This window comes from Drosophila montana, unplaced genomic scaffold (assembly GCF_035044405.1).
Source record: "Drosophila montana isolate Dmon_TW-CO22-7 unplaced genomic scaffold, ASM3504440v1 contig_2081_1, whole genome shotgun sequence".
Lineage (NCBI taxonomy): Eukaryota > Metazoa > Arthropoda > Insecta > Diptera > Drosophilidae > Drosophila > Drosophila montana.
The window spans coordinates 1,183,680-1,205,515 of NW_026996991.1; the positions used below are offsets into that span (position 1 = coordinate 1,183,680).

The 21,836-nt window shown below is 42.2% G+C and overlaps 1 protein-coding gene across 1 annotated transcript; it reads right to left on the bottom strand.

Moving 5' to 3' along the window:
* Positions 1-502: 502 nt before the first annotated feature.
* Positions 503-17,712, bottom strand: gsb-n (gooseberry-neuro). The gene is made up of 5 exons (XM_064680067.1): positions 17,280-17,712; positions 16,427-16,740; positions 11,018-11,129; positions 1,577-2,179; positions 503-1,168 (listed from the first exon to the last, which is right to left on the bottom strand). Exons 1-5 carry the CDS (start codon positions 17,335-17,337, stop codon positions 861-863), a joined length of 1,395 nt encoding a protein of 464 aa, XP_064536137.1. The 5' UTR covers positions 17,338-17,712; the 3' UTR covers positions 503-860.
* Between the last annotated feature and the right edge of the window lie 4,124 nt (positions 17,713-21,836).

Here is a 21,836-nt window from a genome sequence, read left to right on the forward strand (position 1 = left end):
TCCATATACAGAATTATATACTAAAAAGAATACTTCAAAGTAATATCTTAATAATATAACTTACAAATATATATACATACTTATTACCGGTTTGCTCCTAAACTAATGAATTTCCTGTTGTTTCATTCTGCGGGTTGTGGCTAACATACATTTTACATCATTTTTGTTATGAGTCGGCACACTGTGAACGAAATTTGTGGATCGAACCCCTATAAAGACAGAAGAAAGAATTCAGGCTATTAAACTTTAAAAAGTCCTTAAGATTTATCAAATATACATCGTAGTTTTTACTTCTAATTTCTCGTAAGTAATTATATTTTGGCATAACTTTGAATACTGAAAATTTCATTAAAATCATATAAGTTTTGGATGAGTTATTCGAGAAGTGAGTGTTGGAAAATTTAAGAGCTCGTAACATACTTACCCTTTGTTTGTCATTTACATAAATTCCCTTCCTTACAATTAACCCCAAATAATACCACATTAATTTTGTTTATGTTATTTCTATATTTTATACATAATATCGCTTTTCGTATCTTAGATCATAAAAAATAAATATACTTAGCGAATGGAAACACGTCGTCTTGGCCCAATGCGCCTCTAAAAGCCGTGTAATGTACATTCTAAATAATATAATATTAAATTCTAATAAGACGATGATTTGCATATCGGTTGAATAAATAGGTAAGCGCCTAAGATTTACATGTGCCTCTGCTGATAATTTTAATTGTCATATGCATTAAGTTAAATATTCTACAGCTAACTCAAATATCGTATGCAAACGGGGGCTGTGTGTCGGTCTGTGGGGCTGTGGAGGGAGAGGGAATGTCGTCGCATCTATTCGGCCTAAAGTAATTAACTCATGACCAGTACTTGGCCGTCTGACCCTGGGCGGGCAGTGGATGATTGTAGGCAGCGGCCACATTGCCATGCGCCGCAGCAGCCGCATAATCAGTCAACTGGTGCTGGGCGACCGCATGGTGAGCCGCCGCCGCATTGTAATTGGCCGCCGCTACCGCCGACTGGTTGAGATGGTAGGCAGCTTGCGACCAGTTGGAGGGCGACTCCAGTTTCGCATAATTATCGCTTAAATGCAACGATGGCGAGATCTTTGATACACTATCCGCAGTCAGCTTAGAGAAGTCGTCAATGGACAACTTGGAATAATCTAAAATTGGAGAGAAGAGAAGAGAAGAAGCATACTGTTAGAGAGGTTACTAAATGGGAGGAAGGGAAAAATTGAGGGGAAATAGAAGATAGAGGCGTGACAGGCGGTGGAGATAAATGTAACAGTAAATGGAATAAGATTATGGAAGATGTGGAGCTCGACACAGACGAGATGAGAGAATAAGGAAGAGATTGAGCATGAGGTGGGGAAAGTGATAAAGAACGAGACATATATTTTGATATGTTAGGGATACGAAGGAAAAGTTGGAGGTTGAGTTGTAGAAGGAGCTAAAAGAGAAAGGGTAGGATCAGGATTAAAATAGGAATAGGAAGGATGTATTGAAGTGGGAGAAATATGGGGTTCATGGGAGTTCCAAAAAGGAATTCATCTTGATTTGTTTGTACCCACCTTGATGATAGTAGTTCTGGCTGCCAAAGTGGCCATGCTGCGCAAAGCCGCCCGGGAAGCCATGCTGCGCCGCGCTCTGCACCAGATCGTAGCCACCCATTTGTGTGTGATGATGAGCCGCCGCCGCAGCGGCCGCTGCACTATGGGAGCTGGGCGCATGGGCTGTGGTGTGATGGTGGTGGGTGCTGTCGGTCATGCCCGTCGCACCACTGGCCGTGGTGCCCGCGGCGGGACTGTAGCCCGCCATGGAGCCAACGCCGAGTGGACCAAAGCCGAGTGGTGCAGCAGCACCGCTGACGGAAACCCCAACGCCAACGCCGGCACCGCTGCCATTCATGGGCGAAAGCCCGGAGCCAGAGCCGCCCGAGTGTTTCCGCAGACGTGCACGACGATTGGAGAACCAGACTTGGATGCGCGCCTCCGTCAGGCTGGTGGTCTGGGCGAGCTCCTCCCGCGTGTAGACATCCGGGTACTGGGTGCGTGAGAAGGCGCGCTCGAGTGCCTCCAGCTGCTCGGCGGTGAATGTGGTGCGGGAGCGTCGCTGTTTGCGTTTCAGCGGAATGCCCGGCTCCGATTCGGTGTCGCTGATGTCCGAATCCCGGCCTGGCAAAGAAAGAGACTCACTTTATTAAAAGGCTACTAAAATTATAAACGCCTCGTAAGAAGTCATAAAATTTTATACGCTTAGCCCTGCTGAATGGAATATATATGGAAAAAGTTACTAAATCATATTCGATGGGGCCACCGACGTGGTGAATCGTGTGATCCCCTCAACTAGCGATCGTATGAGAATGGGAGTTTGAATGGGAACAGGGAATGGGAATGGGAGTGTCGACGTTCACTGCGCGCCATTGCATATTAATTGAAACGTCAGGGAGCGCAACAAATCTGTCAAAAGCAGCCGCCGCCGACGACGACGACGATGATCGCACAACAGAAGTCAACAGATGATGCGATCCGCTGAGAGGGGTTCGCTGAAGTTGGAGGTGGGGCGTTGCCGCAGGCAGCTCGTAAAAGTCACCACAGTTGACAAGTGACACAATATATCAAATTACACAAGAAGATGATCGGCAAGTTGTCAACGAGCTGGCGATTCCACCATGGATGGGAGCCATCTAAGGCCATGGAGCGCTATGGAGGAGTGCGCCAATTAACTTCGGCGTCTGTTTACGAAAGTAAATGCCGCCTTGGCAAGAAATCGGGCATGAAGCGCGGCGTGTGGCAGAGCCGCCGCGATCATTGGTTGTACACTCGGTTAAAGTCGGAGGGCATGCCAAATTATTTGGAGAGCTCATTACACAATAAACTGACATTAGGGTTGAGTTTTTTTTTCTCGCTTGGCGACGCAGCAGTTCAAAGAAGTGGGGAATTATTCAACAAGATCACAAGATCATTTTTCATAAAGCAGCAGAGGCACACACACTCACACACACTTGCCGTTGAGCCTGGCTTTGTCCTGACAGCGGAAATACTTTGCTCGCTTTCTGAATCGAAGGCACGATTAAATCGATCGTCCTTGATCGTGTGCGTGTGTGTGTGTGGCACAGGAAGAGCTCGAACAATTTGTGGTCAGCCTAAGCGCGTTGTAATCTTTTCCGGTCTGTCCAGTGGGAAAATATTAATTGGTTTAGTGGATTAGGCAACTTTGATTTTATTTGGCTGATAAATGAGACTGCCTAACAGGCAAACAGGAAGTGCGACTAGACTGGACTATGTATTGGAATTCATTATTTTGGTAGAGCTGTCAATTGAGTGGAAATCAAAAGTTAGGTAGGGAAACAAGGGGACTTGTTTTACTATGAAATCTTTAATATTTTTGTAGTTCGAATATTCAGCGGGTTTCAGCTTTCATCACTCTAAAGCTAACTATTCCCTTTTGTTAGGAACAAGGTCTATGGATGATCGAACTTTTGAATTTGCATAAGTTTGTACAGTCTCCTAGCCACACCCAAGCACCTGTCCAACTAATCAATGCAAATCTTGAAAATAGGATTTGCCAGAAACCCAAATCGAAACCCAACAAACCCTCAATTGTAAGCTTAAAGTTTCAGGCACGCTTATAAAAGTCGTAAAGCTTATAAAAACACACCCAAAATCACAACAACAAAAATCCCTGCGAAAGCAAAGAAATCTTCAAGTCTGGAACGCCCACTGTTTAGTGGTTCGAAATTCAAAATTCACATGCGTGGAAAAAATGAATAAAAACAGAAGTCGACTATTAATCTTTCAACACACGCAACAATAAAACTTAATTATAAGAAACGGGTTCCCAAAAACTGCAGAAGCTGTTCAATAAAACCGAACGCCGAGTGAGAAAAACAAAAGAGCGTGAAAGAGAGAGAGAGAGAGATAGAGAGAGATTAAGAGAGCGAGAGATAAACAAAAATCAATTAGTTTTTAAATGTTAAACAATTTATTAATTTGTTGTTACTACAACTGAGAAAGAGCCGGAGTCCAGGTCCAAAAACAATCCACCAGTCGAACAATTTAACAATTTAACAATTTAACAATCCGATGGTGGCCCCAAAAACAAAGATCAAACTTTTGGCACCACTGTGGCTACCGGTGGTGCTCCGTGGCTTTTATGGCTTTCTTTTCGAGCGGCTCTGTGATAAATTGCTGTGTGGTTTTGTAATCCGTCCGGGGTATCGATCATTTTCAACGACGTTTCGGACTGCATTTTCAAAACAGCAGGTAGTAAATGGGCTGACAGCGGAGCTGGGGGTAGCTGGGGCGGCGGCTGGTGTGGTCACAGGCCCCAATTCCAAGCATTCACTTGATGGACAGTCACTGGGCACACTTTTGTGTCCAAAAGGTCAACAGATCAGGCGGCTGCACATTTTTGGAATAGCCCAAACCCTATGTTATAGACGAAATTCTACGGCCATCAATCAACAAGAATCTGACACAATTTAAATTGCCTGCATCTAATAAACGATTGCGGCTCTTGGAGGCTGCTGCAATTGAAAAGCCCCAGCAAGAGATCTGTTTATATAATTATATAGGAAACGCTTCAAGTAAATGAAATGAAATTTTTTTGGTACCCAATTCATTTGCCCTCGGCTATGACACTTTTTATTAGTGGAGCCTCTCAAGCTGGAGGCCACTGTCAGCTGTCAGCTGGAGACACGGAGCGGACACGCGCGGGCTCTGTCACCAGCCAGATTTGGGACTTTCGGTGCCTTCAGCCAGAGCGACTTATGGGGCGCTGTTCTGTTTTAAGGCTTAAGATTCTTGTCAGCAAAAGGATTACAGGAGCTTTAAAAAAATACGACACTCTTTTTTTTGGAAATTAAATAAGCGTTGAGTGAGGAATTTCATAATTTTTTCATATCTTTTCTTTTGTTCAGCGATTTTTAATTGGTGCCTTGTGCAGAGACCTTGAAATTTGAATTGGGTGAATGATCGAAAAAGCAGAAAATAATATAAATGCTAGATAAGAACATATGTATATTTGCATTGAGAAGAAAATTAAAAACTTAGCGTTAGACAAAGTCTTTTTGTTCAGCCGCTCGCAACTAGCTTTCATTTTTTCTAAGCCCCAAAACTGCCTGGCCAGCTTAGAGCCCCGATCAGGAACTGTATAATTATATAACAAATATTTATTGAAATGCTTCTATCGAATATATTAAACATAAAGTAACCAAAATTTATGCTCTATCAACGCCCTCGCGATATCAAATGTGCCCGATCCATACGCAGAGCACATTTAAACTAATTTACAAAATTGTTAACAGACGGCAAGGAGATTGAGAAAAGACCAAAAATTAGTTATAATCATAATCCGGCGGCAAAAGAGCCGATTGTGCGTAGCCAGCACCCCCTCGAAGAAAAAGAATCAGAACCAGAAACAGATTCAGATGCAGTTCTGCGTTCAGAATGAAATGAAACTAATTTAAATAACAATGCGCACAAACACTTGATCAAAACAAATCCCCCAAAGATGAGCAGACATGCAAGACAGCGACAGATACAGATGCAGATACAGATACAGATACAGATACAAATACAAAGATACAGATACAAAAATACAGATACTAACACAGTGAGCAAGGGCTCGCTTGGGTTGGCTAAAGTGTGATAATACGTTAATAAAATATTTTGTAACTCATCAACACGAACGAGCAGCGCAGCGGTGCATCGACGACGACGGCGGCGGTGGCGGTGGCGGCAGCGGCGGCGGCAAAAAATGAGAGTCTCAACAATGAGATCAAACGGAACGACGCAGGACACCCTGGTGGGCATTAAAGATGCCGCCGCAGATCGGTGCATTTGAAGTCGAGGCGCTGCTTTTGTTACGTTGACACTTTTTTCGGGCATGAACGATTTTAATGGGTTCCCAGCTCGAACAAATGAGCCACGCCACACCACAAGAAGAGCCCGAAGAGCCCGAAGAGCCGCAGACCATGTGCATGATTGAGGGCACGACCAGATCTTATTGTGGGACCGCACACTACACATATGCAAGCGAAAGGAGCAGGATATTTTTGCGCAATCATCTATCCCTCTCTCTCGCTCTGTCGCTCTGGTCATTTGTCATCTGACACTGCAAGAATGCAGCAGCTCGCTCTCTCTCTCTTTCTCCCTCGCGTTCGCTCTCCGCAACTCGCCCACTCTCATGCATTAGAAAAGGTGTGTACCAGTCTAGCCAATTCAGCTATTTTCTAGCTGAATTTTGCTATATTCAGAGGGAACCTTCTTAACAAAATTTTCAACTGACTTAGCTTTTTGCCTCCAATTATATCTCAAGCATTAGAAGAGGAGTGAGAACTAGTAATGCAAATTCAGCTGTTTTTCGAACTTAATATAGCTTTTTTGAGCTTGTATGATGGAAAATTGATATCACAATTTTATAATAAGAGTATTTGAAAAACTGTCAACCAGTCTAGCCAATTCAGCTGTTTTCAGGTGTATTTTGCCATATTCAGAAGGAACATTAATAATATAATACAATTTTAATCTATTTTCCAGCTGTTTTTGTCTGTATTCAGAGAGAAAATTATTATTAACACTTTAAACTGATTTTACTTCTTTTCCTACTAATTATATCTCTTTGTGCTCACTAACCTGGTTTAGCTACTTTTTGGCTATTTTAACATGGAATTCAGCCAGTTTGTTTGACCGGCAGTTGCCAACACTGGCGTGAACTGTTCTTGAGTTCCATCGAGCGGCGACCGTTTGTCTTCTGCGGCCATTGCGACTTCTCTTCTTGTCTCTGCTCTTTTATCTCAAATCTGTTTTTTTTGCAAATAATTGAACCTGTTTGTATTTGCGCTAGCTCTGGGCCGGGCTCTAGCCCCTGCGCTGGGTTCGAGCCTCTGCGGCCAATTGTTGCCGCATTGTCTGGCCGTCTCAAATATTTAGTAAATAGCCCCTGGCCATTCCCACGCGTCGTCCTGGCGGCCTGCTTGTTGCTGGCATTGATCCATTGTCCTGTGCGCGGCTTTTCATTTACACTAATTGCCGCAAGTGTTCATTTCTTGACTTTTTGTCGGTGTTTTGGCATTTGATTTTGTGTGTGTGTTTTTTTCTATTTTTTATTTGTATTTTCTTTGGAGTGGGCCTTCACCTGACATGGGTTGGTCCATTAACACGCCAAATAATACAAATCGCACGCGTATTTATCAGACACAAGGTCGGGAACGGGATCGGCTGGGTTTGAGCTATTGTTAAGCCCGTTTAGCGGGGGCGTTGCAACATTTAGCGGCAAGTTTGTTGCAACTGACAAACGGAGGCGTATCGATTTGAAGTTTATCAAATGGATAGTTCGCAGAACTGCGCGCCACATTTTAAAGTAATTTTTTCACTTTGATTTATGTCTAATGAATTTAATATAAAATCAATGTTAAATTCTGAAATGAATGTGTTCCTCCCAAATTTTATGAACCAGACATTATTATAGGATAAACTCATTTAAATAGAAAATATATCTTACATTTTCAAAATGTCTTTTATCTTTAAATAATTTTAAGCAAATATATTAATATAATGCAATTATAATTGGTTTTTGGCTCAAACGCGGCATCTATAAATGAGAAAAACTATCAATGCTTCGACTAACATCTTTATTTTTCTTATATCAAACGCTTTTGATACATTTTCGGGCTTTCCCCTGCCCTTGTTTTTTTTTTGTCACCAGTAGCCCCCGTTTCGGTCAGTTGCAGCCCCCACACAAATCTGCTTTTCTTTGTGTGTGTGTGTTTGTGTGTTTCAGTTATTATTTGATATTCCACATCTTTTCGTGGAAAGATCAAAGCGAACCGCCGCTAAACACAGTCAACGACAATGGCCCATCCGAGAGCTGAGGTGGGGCCGCAGAGCTCTGGCCCTGGCCAGACCCAGTTGTATAAATTGTACAAAATCAAAATCAAACGAAATTATAAGTGAAATACGAGACGAAGAAATATATTTAATAATGCATAATTTTTTTGTTTGAGACCCGCTTACCCCTAGCCCCTACCCCGCCACCCCACCAGTCGGCAAAAGAAGGCGTTGATTACAGGCAAAGGCACCGACTCCGACACCGACAACGACACCGACACCGGACTTGGTCGGATGCTTGGCCAGCTGTATGGGTCGCCCTGAATGTGTCTCTGTGCCTGTTCTTCCGATTGCGTTCTGATTGCGAGTCCCAGGATGACCAGCCAACCAACCCAGCCATCATTACGCAGTCGCATCATTACGAAGTCAGTGGAATTGGTGTAGGAATTGGTGTAGGGTTTGTGGCAATGCCAATGGCAATGGCTATGGCCGTGATGATGGGAGGGCGTGTGCTTATTATACGCTTCGACAACATAATGATAGCTCTTGTCTTGAATTTATATAGATTATATTTAGTAATTGGCATTTGTACGATTGGAGCCACCATTTGGGGTTTGTTAAATGGGTTAGGCATACAGGTGCTGAGCGAGAACGGATAAACAATTAAATGTGATGTGGGGAGGCCAATTATTATATTTTATACATAATTTAAAGCTGAAAAGTTTGGGTAACAAAAGGAATAGAGGTTAAGAGAGTTACGATTTGAAAAAGGAGTCACTTAACGGAACACAAATGTTTCTTCAATAATTGTCAGTTGGAGTTCTTGTGAGCCCAGCTTTTCACATCTATGAATACATCTAGTAAATCGAATCTTGCTAAATTTTAGTAAAAATCTGTTTTTCTATGTATAAAAAATTATATTTTTGAGGACAGACTTGTTGGGATAATTTTTCCTAAGAAAAATATTTCTGGTCAATATCAACTCTTTCTATTCTGACGATTTCAAAACAGACCCTTCTAAAGTAAGAGCTATATTATTTGTGAGTGTGGTTTAACACAGCTATTTTGTAAACTCTATGGGCTGGGATAACATCGAAGAATGAGATCTCTTCTCTCTCTCTCTCTCTTTCGCTCTCTCTCTTCGTTAGCTAAAAAAGCAAACTATCTTCAGTATTATATTTTTAGTAAACACCCGTTTTGCTTATTTCGCAAGCGTTATGTTTATCAGCTGCAAGAAAATGTGCCTCACAGCAGGAAAGAGCAGCAAGTTGGAGAGTAGAAAAATTCAGTAGACAGACAAAGAAGACAAACACTTGCTATCTTCTGCTCAAGGTTAGGAAACACCCAAAACATAATAAAAATAAAAATATTCATTCTGCAAATGCCAGCCGCATCCATTGAGGCCTTTAAGAGAACCAAAGTCAAGGTGACAACTCTGACTGAGCTCTGGCCTCACCCACTGGGCTATTGTGAGGCGTTTATGCTGTGACAGAAATGGGACGGAAAATATCAGAGGCCGTCGGCGAATTGGACAATTGGCAAAGAGGGCAGTGCGAGAGGGTTGTCGAGGGTCGGCTAAAGTACAGTGAAAACGTTCGTCTAATGATGCAACAACAACAATGGGAACAACAAATACGAAACAGACAATTTTCTAGTCGATTTTGAGGCAGAAAGTCGTAAACTGGGCAACGTTAAACGAAAAGGGGAACCGCTTTGACCCCCGCCGATCGTTTATCGAATGACTTTGCATATTTAGCATGATTATTGGCCCCGTCCAGAGTGCGACTGACTGACGGAGTAGGAGTCGGTGTCAGAGTCGGAGTCGAAGTCAGAGTCGAGGTCTCACGCAAGCCAATGAAAAACCTGGTTATTAGCTGTGCAATAGGCAGAGAATCTGGAATCTCGTGTACTTTTTGATTCTCAGGTGTCATCATCTACACCTATTTTGTGGCCTGTATTTCGGGCTGTTGTGTTGCCAACAACCGAACCGAACCGACAGAAACGATCGTTATCGCATAGGCCAAGATCTATTGTAATATTTTGAGCGGCTTTGATTTAAGTTTAAGTCGCTCGTTCTAAGACGATCAAAGAGCCATTGCCGACACATACACAACTTTGTTGATTTGAGCAACAAATGATTTGGGAATGATTTTACGAAATTACATCAAACATATCAAATAAATGATCTCCAATTTTTTGGTAGCACGTTGCCGAAAAAGCAAGGAAAATAAACAAGAGTAAATATATATATATCGCAAGGCTGGTTCGGTTAACGATTCGAACCATCTTCCCGCCTTGAGTTTCATTTCGTGAACCTGGTCTTACACACATAAACCGAGGTTTTCGTTATGGTTAGATAAATGCAAGGAATGAGGCCCAAGTTATTTATGTTTTGGGACTGACACTCCATCGAAATATTTTAACATCTTCTTTGCCTTAAAGTTCGGTTCATATTAAATAAATTTCAATTTCGAGTTCAAGCCGATTTGAGCGGTATACCCGGGGTAGACCCCGGCCTTGCCCGTGGTTCGTATAAAATAAAAAAAACAATGAGCCAAACCTCGTGTAAATCAGATGAGAGTAATGGGGGTGGGAAAGTTTAACCTATGTTTATATAGGAGAGTTGAGGATATCATTTTCACTTAAATTTTGACCATGAATAATGTTGGCAGATTTAGATGACAAATTGATCTAGAGGCCAACCCATGAACAAAAAGCCAAACCTCATGAAAATCGGTTGCATTTTGACCGTGTTATAGGAGTGGGAAGTTTCGACATGTGCTCGTGGTACATGACAAATAAATTCTCTCAAAGATTTTTGAAAATGAGTTTGCAACCGATCGAACGGTAAATAAAAAACCGTTTCAACGTCGCCCACCAAATCTTTGACCCCCATTTCCACCAAGGAGGAATGCATTTTTCAAAAAGTGTGAAACACCCCTCAAATGAATTTGAACGAAGATCTTTGAAAATGAGTTTGAAGCCGATCCGATGGTAAACACAAAAGTATCATAGAAACGTTTTCCGCGATTTTTCCAGACATGCGGGTGGAATTTCTCGAAACCCCGTATTAACGTGCACCTTTCTCACATAAGGTAACTACAGTGAAAATTTCAGCTTCCTGGCTCTTACGGTTTGGGACAAACAGGTTTATATGTTAAGATTATATTTAAAACTTACCGCCCAGTATGCCATGTATCGTGTAGTCCTTGCGTCCATCCTCGCTGCTGCGATCGTTGCCCCTCAGCAATCGGCTGATCGATGAAGTCGACGGCGGATCCGCAAAGCCCTCCTGTTTGATATGCGGGAAAAAGGTTATCAATAGGTCAGATCGTGTAAATAGCTCGCTTATGTATATGTATCTTGTATTTGTATCCCTATCTAAATGAGCACTCGAAATCGTAGCAAATCAAGCACACAAATCCAATTAGGTTAAACCCCAGCCGCATAAATATTTGTGGGCTACCGGTTGGGCCTATAAATTATACGAGCGTTAGGCACTCGGTCTGGTCTTTTCGAATGGGCTGAGGATTTACGTATGCACTTGGCGCAGTGACATTAAGTCCACAGTTGCTGGGCAGCTGCCCACTTGCTGTTTGGACACATTTTTATCTCTACCCAACTCTCTCTCTCTCTCTCTCTCTCTCTCTCTCTCTCTCTCATCTCTCTCGCTGTTGCCCGCTCTAAAACTCTCTGTGCTGTAATCCAATTAGGAGAAATGTCAAGCTGAGCAGGGCTTGAGAATTTGTCCGAGTGTCACGTGTTGTCTTAAATGCCGCGACAGATCACAGGTGTGAATCTTAATGCATTTGGCTTGAGAATTTATGCAATAAAAAAAGGTGAAAAGATGTCTTCTTATCGTTTAAAATATAATGAAAAAGTAGTTTTGTTTAAAAACGAATTTACAAATAAACTCGCTTACATTAAATCATTTATGAAGCCCGTCTTATCCATAGCTCAACTGAATACAAATAGTATAGATACAAAAGTATCTAATACATTTATGAGTGTTGAAAAATGTTGCCTTTTAATATTTTTTCAGTGGTAAATTCCCAAATTTCTCCCCCTTTGACAATAAAATAATGTTCAAAGTTATTTGAAATCCATTTTTTTTATTTTATTAAATATTTGAAGTTATTTGTAAGCCTTTCATATTATTTTATTAAATATTTGATTTAAAAAATGCTACTTTGCCCGGGAAATGACAGGTATTCCTTGATTTTATGTATTAGAACAAATTTTTATATGATTTTTGTTTCTTTTGCTTTTACGCAACTCAAGTGTTCCATAAAACAAACCTTAAATTGAGTTAAGTCATATTTTATATATTATGTATATATTTGTTTATTTGTTTGGCTTGTCCATCAATTGATTTGAATCTGATATCTAATGGCGCTTAAGCAACAGCTCTGTTTGCTGCTGCACGTAATTCCCGAGAAACATGAAATCGAAATCAAATCATATCAACACGAACAAAATCCAAACCAATTTCTCATGCAATGCAACCGAAAACTGTCAGTTTTCATTAGAGCAACACGTCGACTCCAGGCTGAGCTCCAACTCCAGCTCCAGCTTCAGCTCAGAGCTCCAAGCTAATCGCTGCGGAGCGAAGCGCAACTGTGCGACGCGGACAAGTTGTCTGATCTTTGAAGCTGGAGCAGGAGTTGGAGTTTGAGTTGGAGTTGAAAAAACTGACCCAGCATCAGCGTCTCAAATGGAGTGGCATGTGCCGCAAACACTACTTTTTTTATGATTAATAATAAGCATATTTTTGTAGCCACTAACAAAATTATGGCCAGGTAATGGCTGAGGTGCCACAACTGGCACCTCATAGACATAGCCCAGACGCCGCTTAGAGCTAGAAACTGACACTTTGTCCAGTTTTCGCTGGGGGGGAACTGCGCTTCACTGTGCTGTCTGACTGGTTAGCTGCCCCACTGGCTGGCTACTGGCTCTTATTTCTATTGAATGTGTCATGAATATGACAACAACAACAACAACAACAACAACAGCAACTGTTGCAGCAACAACTGGGAATATGTTTTGATTTTCAACTAGACTTTTGTTGTGTGTTGCCCCATGGCACTTGGTTGGCTCTGCGGCTGCCGGTCAGTGTCTACCGTTGTTGCCCACCAGTTGCCAGTTGCCAGTTACTTTACCAGCTGGAATGTGTGACAGCTTATCTTGTAGCAACTGACAACTGGCTGCCGCGCCCCCAGCCCCAAGCTTGCCCCTTCAGACGCCGCAGCGTTGCCCCCGACTGTGCGACACCTTTTTTTTTTGCCTCTTTGATTTCTGGCTACACAAATTCAATTGAAATTTAATTAATTAGTTGACAGTTGGATTGACACTCGAGCGCGCTTTAAACAAAAATATTTTTCTACATATACTTTTTATATGTCTCGTTTTTTTTTGGGTCTAGCATCTTGCATGAGTGGCAGGTGTGTTGCTCGCAGTTTCAGTTCGGCTCTTTTCTAGGGTTAAATGTATGAAAATATTTCTCGGAAATCAGCAGTTTGTCAGAGAGAATGCGGAATGAGTTGGGCTCATGTCAGCATGTCTATAAAACAGTTTGGTTATTGAGCTAAATCTCTTCTGTCATAGGCCTGCATAGCTTAAGTATCTGAGCGTCGGACTAGCAAGCTAGAAGTCGCCGATTCGAATTCCATTTTGTATATTTGTTTAAACGAGTTGTTATTATGCACAAAAATAATAATAATAATAAATTTAAATACTAAAACGAAAAAGAAGGGCTATCTTTGGCACGCCCAAGATTTAATACCCTTGCAGACCCAACCTTTTCATAATAGCCATAATGCTTTGCCCGTATCTAAGAGCACTGGGAAAATAGTTAATGCCGAGTATGGTTAAGATATCTTAAAAAATAAAAAGTTTTTTATGCAAGAACCTACTTTTCGACCGATCGTTCCTATGGCAGCTTCTGCAAAGTTTCATGATGATAGCTTTAAAACTGAGAGACTAGTTCGCATAGAAACAGACAGACGGACAGACGGACATGGCTATGTCGACTCGGCTGTTGTTACTGATCAAGAATATTTCTACTTTATTTGGTCGAAGATGTTACATGCGTTACACATTTCGAGACAATATTATAATACCCCCTGCAAGGGTAAAACAAGGAAATGGAAAATGAATGTCCTTAGGGCAAATGCATAGACGTGTGGAAGCAAGCTTTTGATTTGATGGGTGGCTTTGTATATGTCCACAGTTGGCATTAATTAGTCGAACAATTCTGGTACTACATGCGCTTTCAATATCTTCAGTTGAACCGGGCAACGCCGAGTAATTGTTTTTGGTTTTCTATAAAAAACTATTAGCAAAATCATATGCTAACCTTATAGATAAAACCTGTGCCTGTGGCATAAAATGTTTAATTGCATATCTCAGTTAATTTTTATGATCGGGAATTCGATACTGACGATTAATAAATTGATTTATGCAATAAATACCAACTGAATCAATCACGAACATGAAACAGCAAAAACAACAACAACAACTACAGCTGCCTTTAACCAGATACCTAAGCCAAATTCAGGCGACTTGAGATCAGGCTAAGGCTTCGATTCAGACGATCACGAGAGACAGCATGAGAGGCTGCGTATGGAGCCCGATGGCGTATTCTAATTAAGCGTGAAGCGCACCTGGAGGCTCAGTTTACGCCTACTGCCACAGAGCGAAAGAGAGCTGCAGATACAGATACAGATGCGAAGATACAGATACAGATACACGGCCTCACAGATACATTCGACGAGTGATGCAACCGGCCGTGTGCCGTTTTCCGCTTTGCCGTTTGCTGTTTGCTGTTTGCAATATCTTCGACCGATCGCATCGATGGCCGCTCGAATCGGTATCGCCACATAAACTGTAACTAATTGCGGCTTCAAATAAAGAGCAAAGAGCATCAGAAGGGGCTGGCAGGGCGAGGGGAGGCAGGCAGTCGCATCTGAGGGCCTCTGATCAGTAGGCAGCACGCCAACAAACGAAAAAAAAAAACAAAACAAAAACCGCCGAGACACTTGGTCTGGCCCCTAAGCAAACAGCATTGGCGTAGGTTCAGAAAACATTTTCGAAAACCCGCTTCAAGGCTTTTTCCACGCTTTGGTTTTATTCCTTTTTTGTTGGCTTATTTTGGCAACATTTTGTAAAATATTTTTTTACGCTAATGTGTGGAAAAAATAATGAATATGTGCGCCGATTTGTGTGTGTGTGTGGGGATTGACAGATTGAACTCCTACTGTTTTTTTCGGGAGATGCATTGAAACGTGACTTGAATTAAATTGATTTTGAGAGCTTTTATTAAGCTCGTAGATAATATACACTGAGTGATAATCAACTGTGGCTTCAATGAAGCAAGGAAATAGTTAAATTTCAGGCTCAAGCCTTAGACAATTGCTCAAATAATGTTAGTTTACTTGTGTTGAAGGACATTTTATTTACAGGAAGGCAGCGAAAAGCTTTAGAATCTCCGATCTATCTATATGATTCATACAATTGTACCTTAATTACCTAAGTTTGAGAATCCATCTTGTCTATATGGTCAATTCGGACTGTGTTTCTACTACACACCCTAAATTTAAAGCCCAACCTTTTTGAAGCAGTCAGCATTTTTTCTGAAGTCCTTCGATTCGAAGCAGTATATTGTGTAGCTGTTATAGGGAGAGTCGTTCGAACATTGAGTTTAAGTAAGAAAATCTTTTTGTTTTTAAGATATTTTAAGCAAATTCAGCAACTAAGCTCTTCATTATGCTCCCAATATGTAAGCAAAATCTTAACTCCTTAAAAAACATTGTTATTATAAGGAATATATGTATGTATATATATGTGAGTAATCTCTAAGCGTGCCCGATTTCGCCAAGTGTATTCAGTGCCGTTATGTGCACAACGAGCTGCATAAACCTACGCCTCAACCTGGCTGTTAGCCGCATGATAAAATGCTCGTCAAACCGGAAGTTAGAAGCGCTTGCCGCAGGGCAAAAACGAAAACAAAAACAACAACAAAGAATAAAATAAACATATTGCGCTGTGTTGCACCTTGTTAGCCTCAAGGATGAAAGGCAGTCGAAGCCGCAGCGCAACAACAAAAAGGCGGCCAACATGAAGTCCGTTGGCGTTTTATGCCGACTTTTATGCTTTAATCGATTTCTCAACGGTTTGGGTGGCATCTGGCAAAAAAATTTGTCGTCGCCGTTGTACAACAATATTGTCAATTGGCCGATCGATGTGCCGGGCCATATGCAAAGGGCCGACAAATGGACAACGGCAACGTGCCATAAACAAAGCCAGCGGGCGGGCGGGCGGTCGGCCGTACACGCACCAGGTTCCATGCCCGAGGAACCGAGCAACCGAGTGTGCCACGTGACTTTTCGGAAAACGGAAGTAAGCCGCCGTCTTGGTCTTTGTTTTTGCCGAACTGAATGGACATAATGCCATGCGGTTAGAGCTACTGGGCGGCACTGCAAATCCTTATCCCATTTGTGCCGTCACATTTTATTGCTTCCTGCGCAGGTGCAGCGATCGAGAGAGCGAGAGAGAAAGAATGGGAGAGAGAAGCACCCACTGCGCACTCACCTTGATCAGTTTCTCGCGTATCTCCCAGCTGAATATGCCGGGATTCTCCTTGCGCAGCTCATCGATGCGTCCCTCAATCTCCGGCGAAGTCACCTTCGGCTTAGAGCCACCAATCACGCCCGGCCTTATCGAGCCCGTCTCCTGGTAGCGATTCAGTATCTTGGATACACAGCCATGCGAGACCCGCAACTGACGCGATATCACACAGGGCCTCACCCCACTGGCCGCCATTTCCACGATTTTCAGCCGAATGTGATTGGGCAGCGGGCGACCATTGATGAAGACGCCGCCAAGCTGATTGACGCGTCCCTGGCCTGAAATGGAATGTCTTTTACTTAGTTTGAATGCTTCTCAATCGATTATAAATCAATCTATTTTTATAGTATTTTTAGCAACATTAATTGGGGCAGACTGCATGCATAGATTTCAAAAAAATATTTCGATTCTGGGTTTCTTAACTAACTAAGTTTTAAGCATTACCAAAATGGAGTTCCGCTGGCAAATCGGTTAAATTTTCGCAAAAGTTATGACAGCTTAATGCCAAAAGGGCATTGCTAGTTAAACATTACTTATTATAAACCTATTTTTTGTTATAAAATGTGGGTTATAAAATAAATTTTAAGCTGAAAAGCGGAATAATTCGTTTTTTATTTGTAAATTATTCAGTTTTATCAAAGCATTTAATAGGGATTATTATTCCAAAAAATGTTAATTTTAAATGCATAATTTCGAGTGCATTCAAACTGACAGCAAAATGGCTTCAATCATTAAAATCGTTATGGTTTGAGCAAGTTAGTTGGCGATACGGATTAGCTGCATCCTTTTGGCTGGCGACCTCAAGACGTAGACTTACCTTGAAAAGGATAACCGGCAAACAGCGGTCGCAATGAGTTGGCGCTGGACATATCCATTTAATTGTTGTCTTTTTAGTTGTGTTTGCTTATAAATAAACTTAGGAACTACGTTGGGAGCTGCTACGACGCGACTGCACAGTGGAGCACAGATCACAGGGGGCCTGAAATGGGCTCAAATTGCACGCACAAGTGGAAGGTGGAGCACTAGGAACAATGCACGATTCACATGGCTGGCCAAATTGGCTTTATTTTGGCCAAATACTTATCACTGAACGTTTGAGTTAACAGTAAACTGAAGCTGCGCGAACGCGATATCCGACGGAAGGAAGCGCCGTTTTTGCAATCTGAGTTTACGTGACGTTTGCCCGTTTCTTGGAATTGCGCGCGCTGGCAACGATCAAACAGCACGAGACTTGCAAAGCAACTAAAGGCATAAATTAACGACGGCGACGCCGGGCGGCGAATGCGGCCGGCAATGAGATCGCGACCATAAACTGGTTTCCCAATAGCAATACAAGCGCACGAATCACACACATACACACACACGCGCGCACGCACGCACACAGAGAGAGCGAGCAACGCGCAGCTTTCGCGTCCGCCCTTTTGTTGCTGTTGCCTGGCGCCACAATATGGCAACGATCAAAAAAAATACCTCGCCTGTGCACAGACAGTGAGCGAGCGAGAGAGTAAGCGAGAGAGAGGGAGAGCGCACGCTTGTGCTCAGTCTCGCGTACGCTGCGCTTTAATCGGCTGGGGCAACGCCTCGGAGCTGGCTGCGCACGCTGATTGGCTGCTCGCTGTGGGGCGGTTCGCGCTCAGCGCTTTGATATCAACAACAATCGCACAATCAAAGAAACAACCCCCCCTGCCCCTGACGCAGCTATGCAGCCACGCGGCGACATCATCAGCGATCTCTGCAGCTGTCACTAGTCCTGTCATGGCTGCTGCTGCCCGCTCTGTGTGTGCGTGTTGTTTTTGTTGTTGTTCCCGTTGTTGCTGTTGTTGTTGTCCTTGTGTGTGACACTTTTGTGCACAATATATGACTTTTGTCGCCGGCAGCCAATTAAAGCGTGAAGGCTGCCGGCGGCACAGGACAGGGCACAGGGCTCAGGGCAGAGAATGGAACAGAAGAGAGGAGAACAGAACAGGACACATGGCCACCGTTTTTACCTCTTGCGCATTATATTATCAATCGTTCCGGTTGGCATTTTCGCACCCACAGTCGTGTGTACTTATGCCATTTTTATACCCTTGCAAAGGGTAGCATCATTTTAGCGCGTAATGTGTAACGCATGGTAGACATCTTCGACCACATAAAGTAAATAAATGTTCCCGATCAGCACCAACACCGAGTCGTTAGAGCCGTGTCCACCTATTTTTATATAACCCAATCTTTCTTTCTTGTGCATAGATCCCTCTTTTTCCAGTTCCCGTCTTATAATCGGGATTATTAACCGCTTTATCATATAGTTCCAATAAGAATTTACGTTTAAAAGATTAATTTTTTAAAAAAAATTTCACCAATATGATGTAGTATAGTTGCAAGGGTGTTTAATATTCGACAAGGGCTTCTAATGTTTTTCTAGCTTTTGTTGCCGTTGCTGTTCATTTGCAATTTTTCTGGGTTGTTAGTTGGGTTAGGTCCAAGTCGACTCATAGACATAGACATTGCGTGTTGCCCGCTTTGTTGTTTGTCATCGTCAAGTTTTATGGGGGTTTCGCAGTTCCTTCTGGCATGGCTTGGCTTGGCTTGGCTTATCCTGCCGCTGGCAACACAATGGCAGTTCATGCCTATTTACGACCACCCTCCTGTGTTTGCACAGACATCATTTAGCGGAGATTCTGTTTATCTAACAAGTCAAGATAGTTTTCTGTTTGTTGTTTCGTTAGCAGTTAGCTTGGGTTATGAATTATGATTTTAATACAATTTGATGGGGTTTCGTGGGGGGTAAAAGAGTCTTTTGGATTATTATCGCAAGTGTAAATTTAATTGAAAAGATAACTGAGTATGAAAGATATCTGATATTGATTGAGCGTGTTCAAAGCTAGAATTCCAAACTAAAACCCAAAACCAAAAAGTAGCTAAATCAGCTAAATAAAAATTAAATAAATTGCAATCGATGTACGATTTTATTACCTTGCTTAGAAGCACAGTCTGAAGTGATTATATTAATACCCTACTAACTAGTTTCTCTCTCCTCTCCCTTGACTTATTTGCTCTCTTTCAACATCCTAACGAGTTTTTCCATCCATCACATATGTCAGGCGGGAGGTTAGATTTCAACCCCCAGCTGCAAAAGTCAGTTACCGATATACAAACATAAAAATCTATCAACAGCCATTAATTGCAGTCGATTTCAATAAGGAAGAGAGACAGAGAGAGAGAGAGAAAGGGAGATAGTCACACCTGGAACACAAAACTGCCAAATGGAGTTTTTGAAAAATTGTAAAACCAAAGAGTAAACCGAAAACAAAAGCCAAAAAGCAGCGAAAGGACATCATCATAATATAAAGAATTAAGCGTGAAGTTTACGCATATTAAGGATACGCACATGCGAACACACGCCGCCTGCATCTGGGCAAGGAAAAACCAATAGAACCAGCTCCGTAAAATGGCCGTTGTATGTGTGTGGCGTGAGTGTGTGTGTGCGTATATGTGTGTGTGCGGCATCAGGCCAAATGCAAATGTGCTCCATATAACATAGAAATTGAAATTAAAATTGAATTGAGCGGAATGAGCCTGTCAGGCTGTTAAAATAGCTGAAACTCTGTCTGGGATTATAAGCTGGTGCTGAGCCGGGGTCCTGCATTCTGTAAAACATCCTCTCAGCGCTAATCAGCATAAAATTCGACGGTAATGAAGCGTTGTGCAACTCGTCCTCGGGCACTTGAATGCACTCGCATGGCTCAGCTGCAGACCCCAGCTGGCAAATGCAAATGAGCCACAGGACATGCCTGGGCTGGCCATTAATTGTGCCGCTGGCTCTGACAGTGAAAAATTCAAGTAGACCACAAACTTGGTCACGATAAACATGACAAATTTTCTAATTTGCCTATTGACAGTTTTCAATTATTGGAATCCCTGAAGCGTGGACCAATCGATAAACAGCCAAGCCCAAGAGTCACATATATATTTTATGTTGTCGTTATCCTGTCAAACGGAAGTTTCATTTGGGCTGGTGGGCGTTCAAACCTGGCTTCCTGTTTAGTTTGGGTAAATTATTCGTGTCCTGGAAGTTGAGTTCGACGAGCACTGATTGAATTTTTGAGTGGAATTTAAGACTTGAAGAGGGGCTGCAGCACATGTAATTTAATCGCTTAAATATGCAGAATGTTTAGGAATCTAGCTGTAAATGAAGCTCTAAGGTTTTTAGCTATATACTTCTCATAGCATATGATATGGCTGACTGAGTCAATATAATCTTAAATCTTATATCTTAAAGATCCTTCAGAGAGTACAATTTATGGACTACGCCATCGAACTAGGCATTTTTAATCCTCTGATACACTTTTTTTATTTCCCATAGTATTCGTCAGACCTGCTTATATGCTTATGTCAATATAATGAACCTTTTTTCACAGATTCTATATCAAAATTCTTTTAAGGGGGTTGTCTAGCAAAAAAACTTAAGGTATCTGTGGAATTCCTTGGAATCTTGTCGTTGGACAACAAATTCGTTTAAAAGTTGGGTTAATGGTAAAAAAAAAAAGTTTTGCGCTCGTGCCTTGATTTATATCACTTCAAATAATATATAACCATCAAATACTCATATTATTTCAAGAGAAATGCCAACTTATTTCGCCCGAAACGAACAGCACAATCCATTCCAACTCTCAATAAACGAACTCCTGTGCCAGCACCTATTATAATGAAGTTCCACTTAATGATCCATCAAAACCCGTTAGACAAGTGTCAACAGAGCCCATACAAGCCGCTCGTATATGCACAAAATATTCACAAGTATTCAAATCTCAATCGCCGCCAGTAGCCGCAACTGCAAGGCAAAACAAACAAATTCGGAAGAGAAGTTCAAGACCCCTGGCAATAAGATCAAATATTGAACAATCCCAAGGTGTGGGACACATGACGGATTGCTGTACCAACTGCAGCAGGACAAGTGAAAATTAGGAAGCCAAGTCACACACACACGCACACACTTGCAAACTAGCAGGACAATTGTGAAACCGTTTTCACTCCTTCATGCTAAATTTGCGAGGCAAACAAACGGAGTCGAGGTCCCGCAGGACCTCTTGGCATGAGGCAAATACTCGCAGCGTACAGATGCACAACCAGACGACGGGGTGCGGCCCAGGACGATAGCGCAGCAAGTGGCAAGGATATTATTTTGGCTGGCTACTCGTTCGAGATTCGGTAGTCATAAACACAAGCGCACAGACAATACTTGACAATACTCGCTGCTCGGTTCCAGTAAAGTTGCTTCCTAGTATTCCAGTTAGCTGAGACTTTTGGGCACGTCTGGCACACACTACGTTCCAGTTGCAGGAGTTCTTTTTTATTTCGTAAGGACTTTTATGAGCCTGTGTCAATGAATCTC

Bases quoted from the DNA above. Each gene is read 5' to 3' on its own strand.
- gsb-n (XM_064680067.1), bottom strand. From the start codon at position 17,337: ATGGATATGTCCAGCGCCAACTCATTGCGACCGCTGTTTGCCGGTTAT. The intron at 11,130-16,426 runs GTGAGTGCGCAG...CATATCAAACAG, and splicing joins TACGCGAGAAACTGATCAAG to GAGGGCTTTGCGGATCCGCC. The intron at 2,180-11,017 runs GTAAGTTTTAAA...TTTCTTTGCCAG, and splicing joins GATACATGGCATACTGGGCG to GCCGGGATTCGGACATCAGC.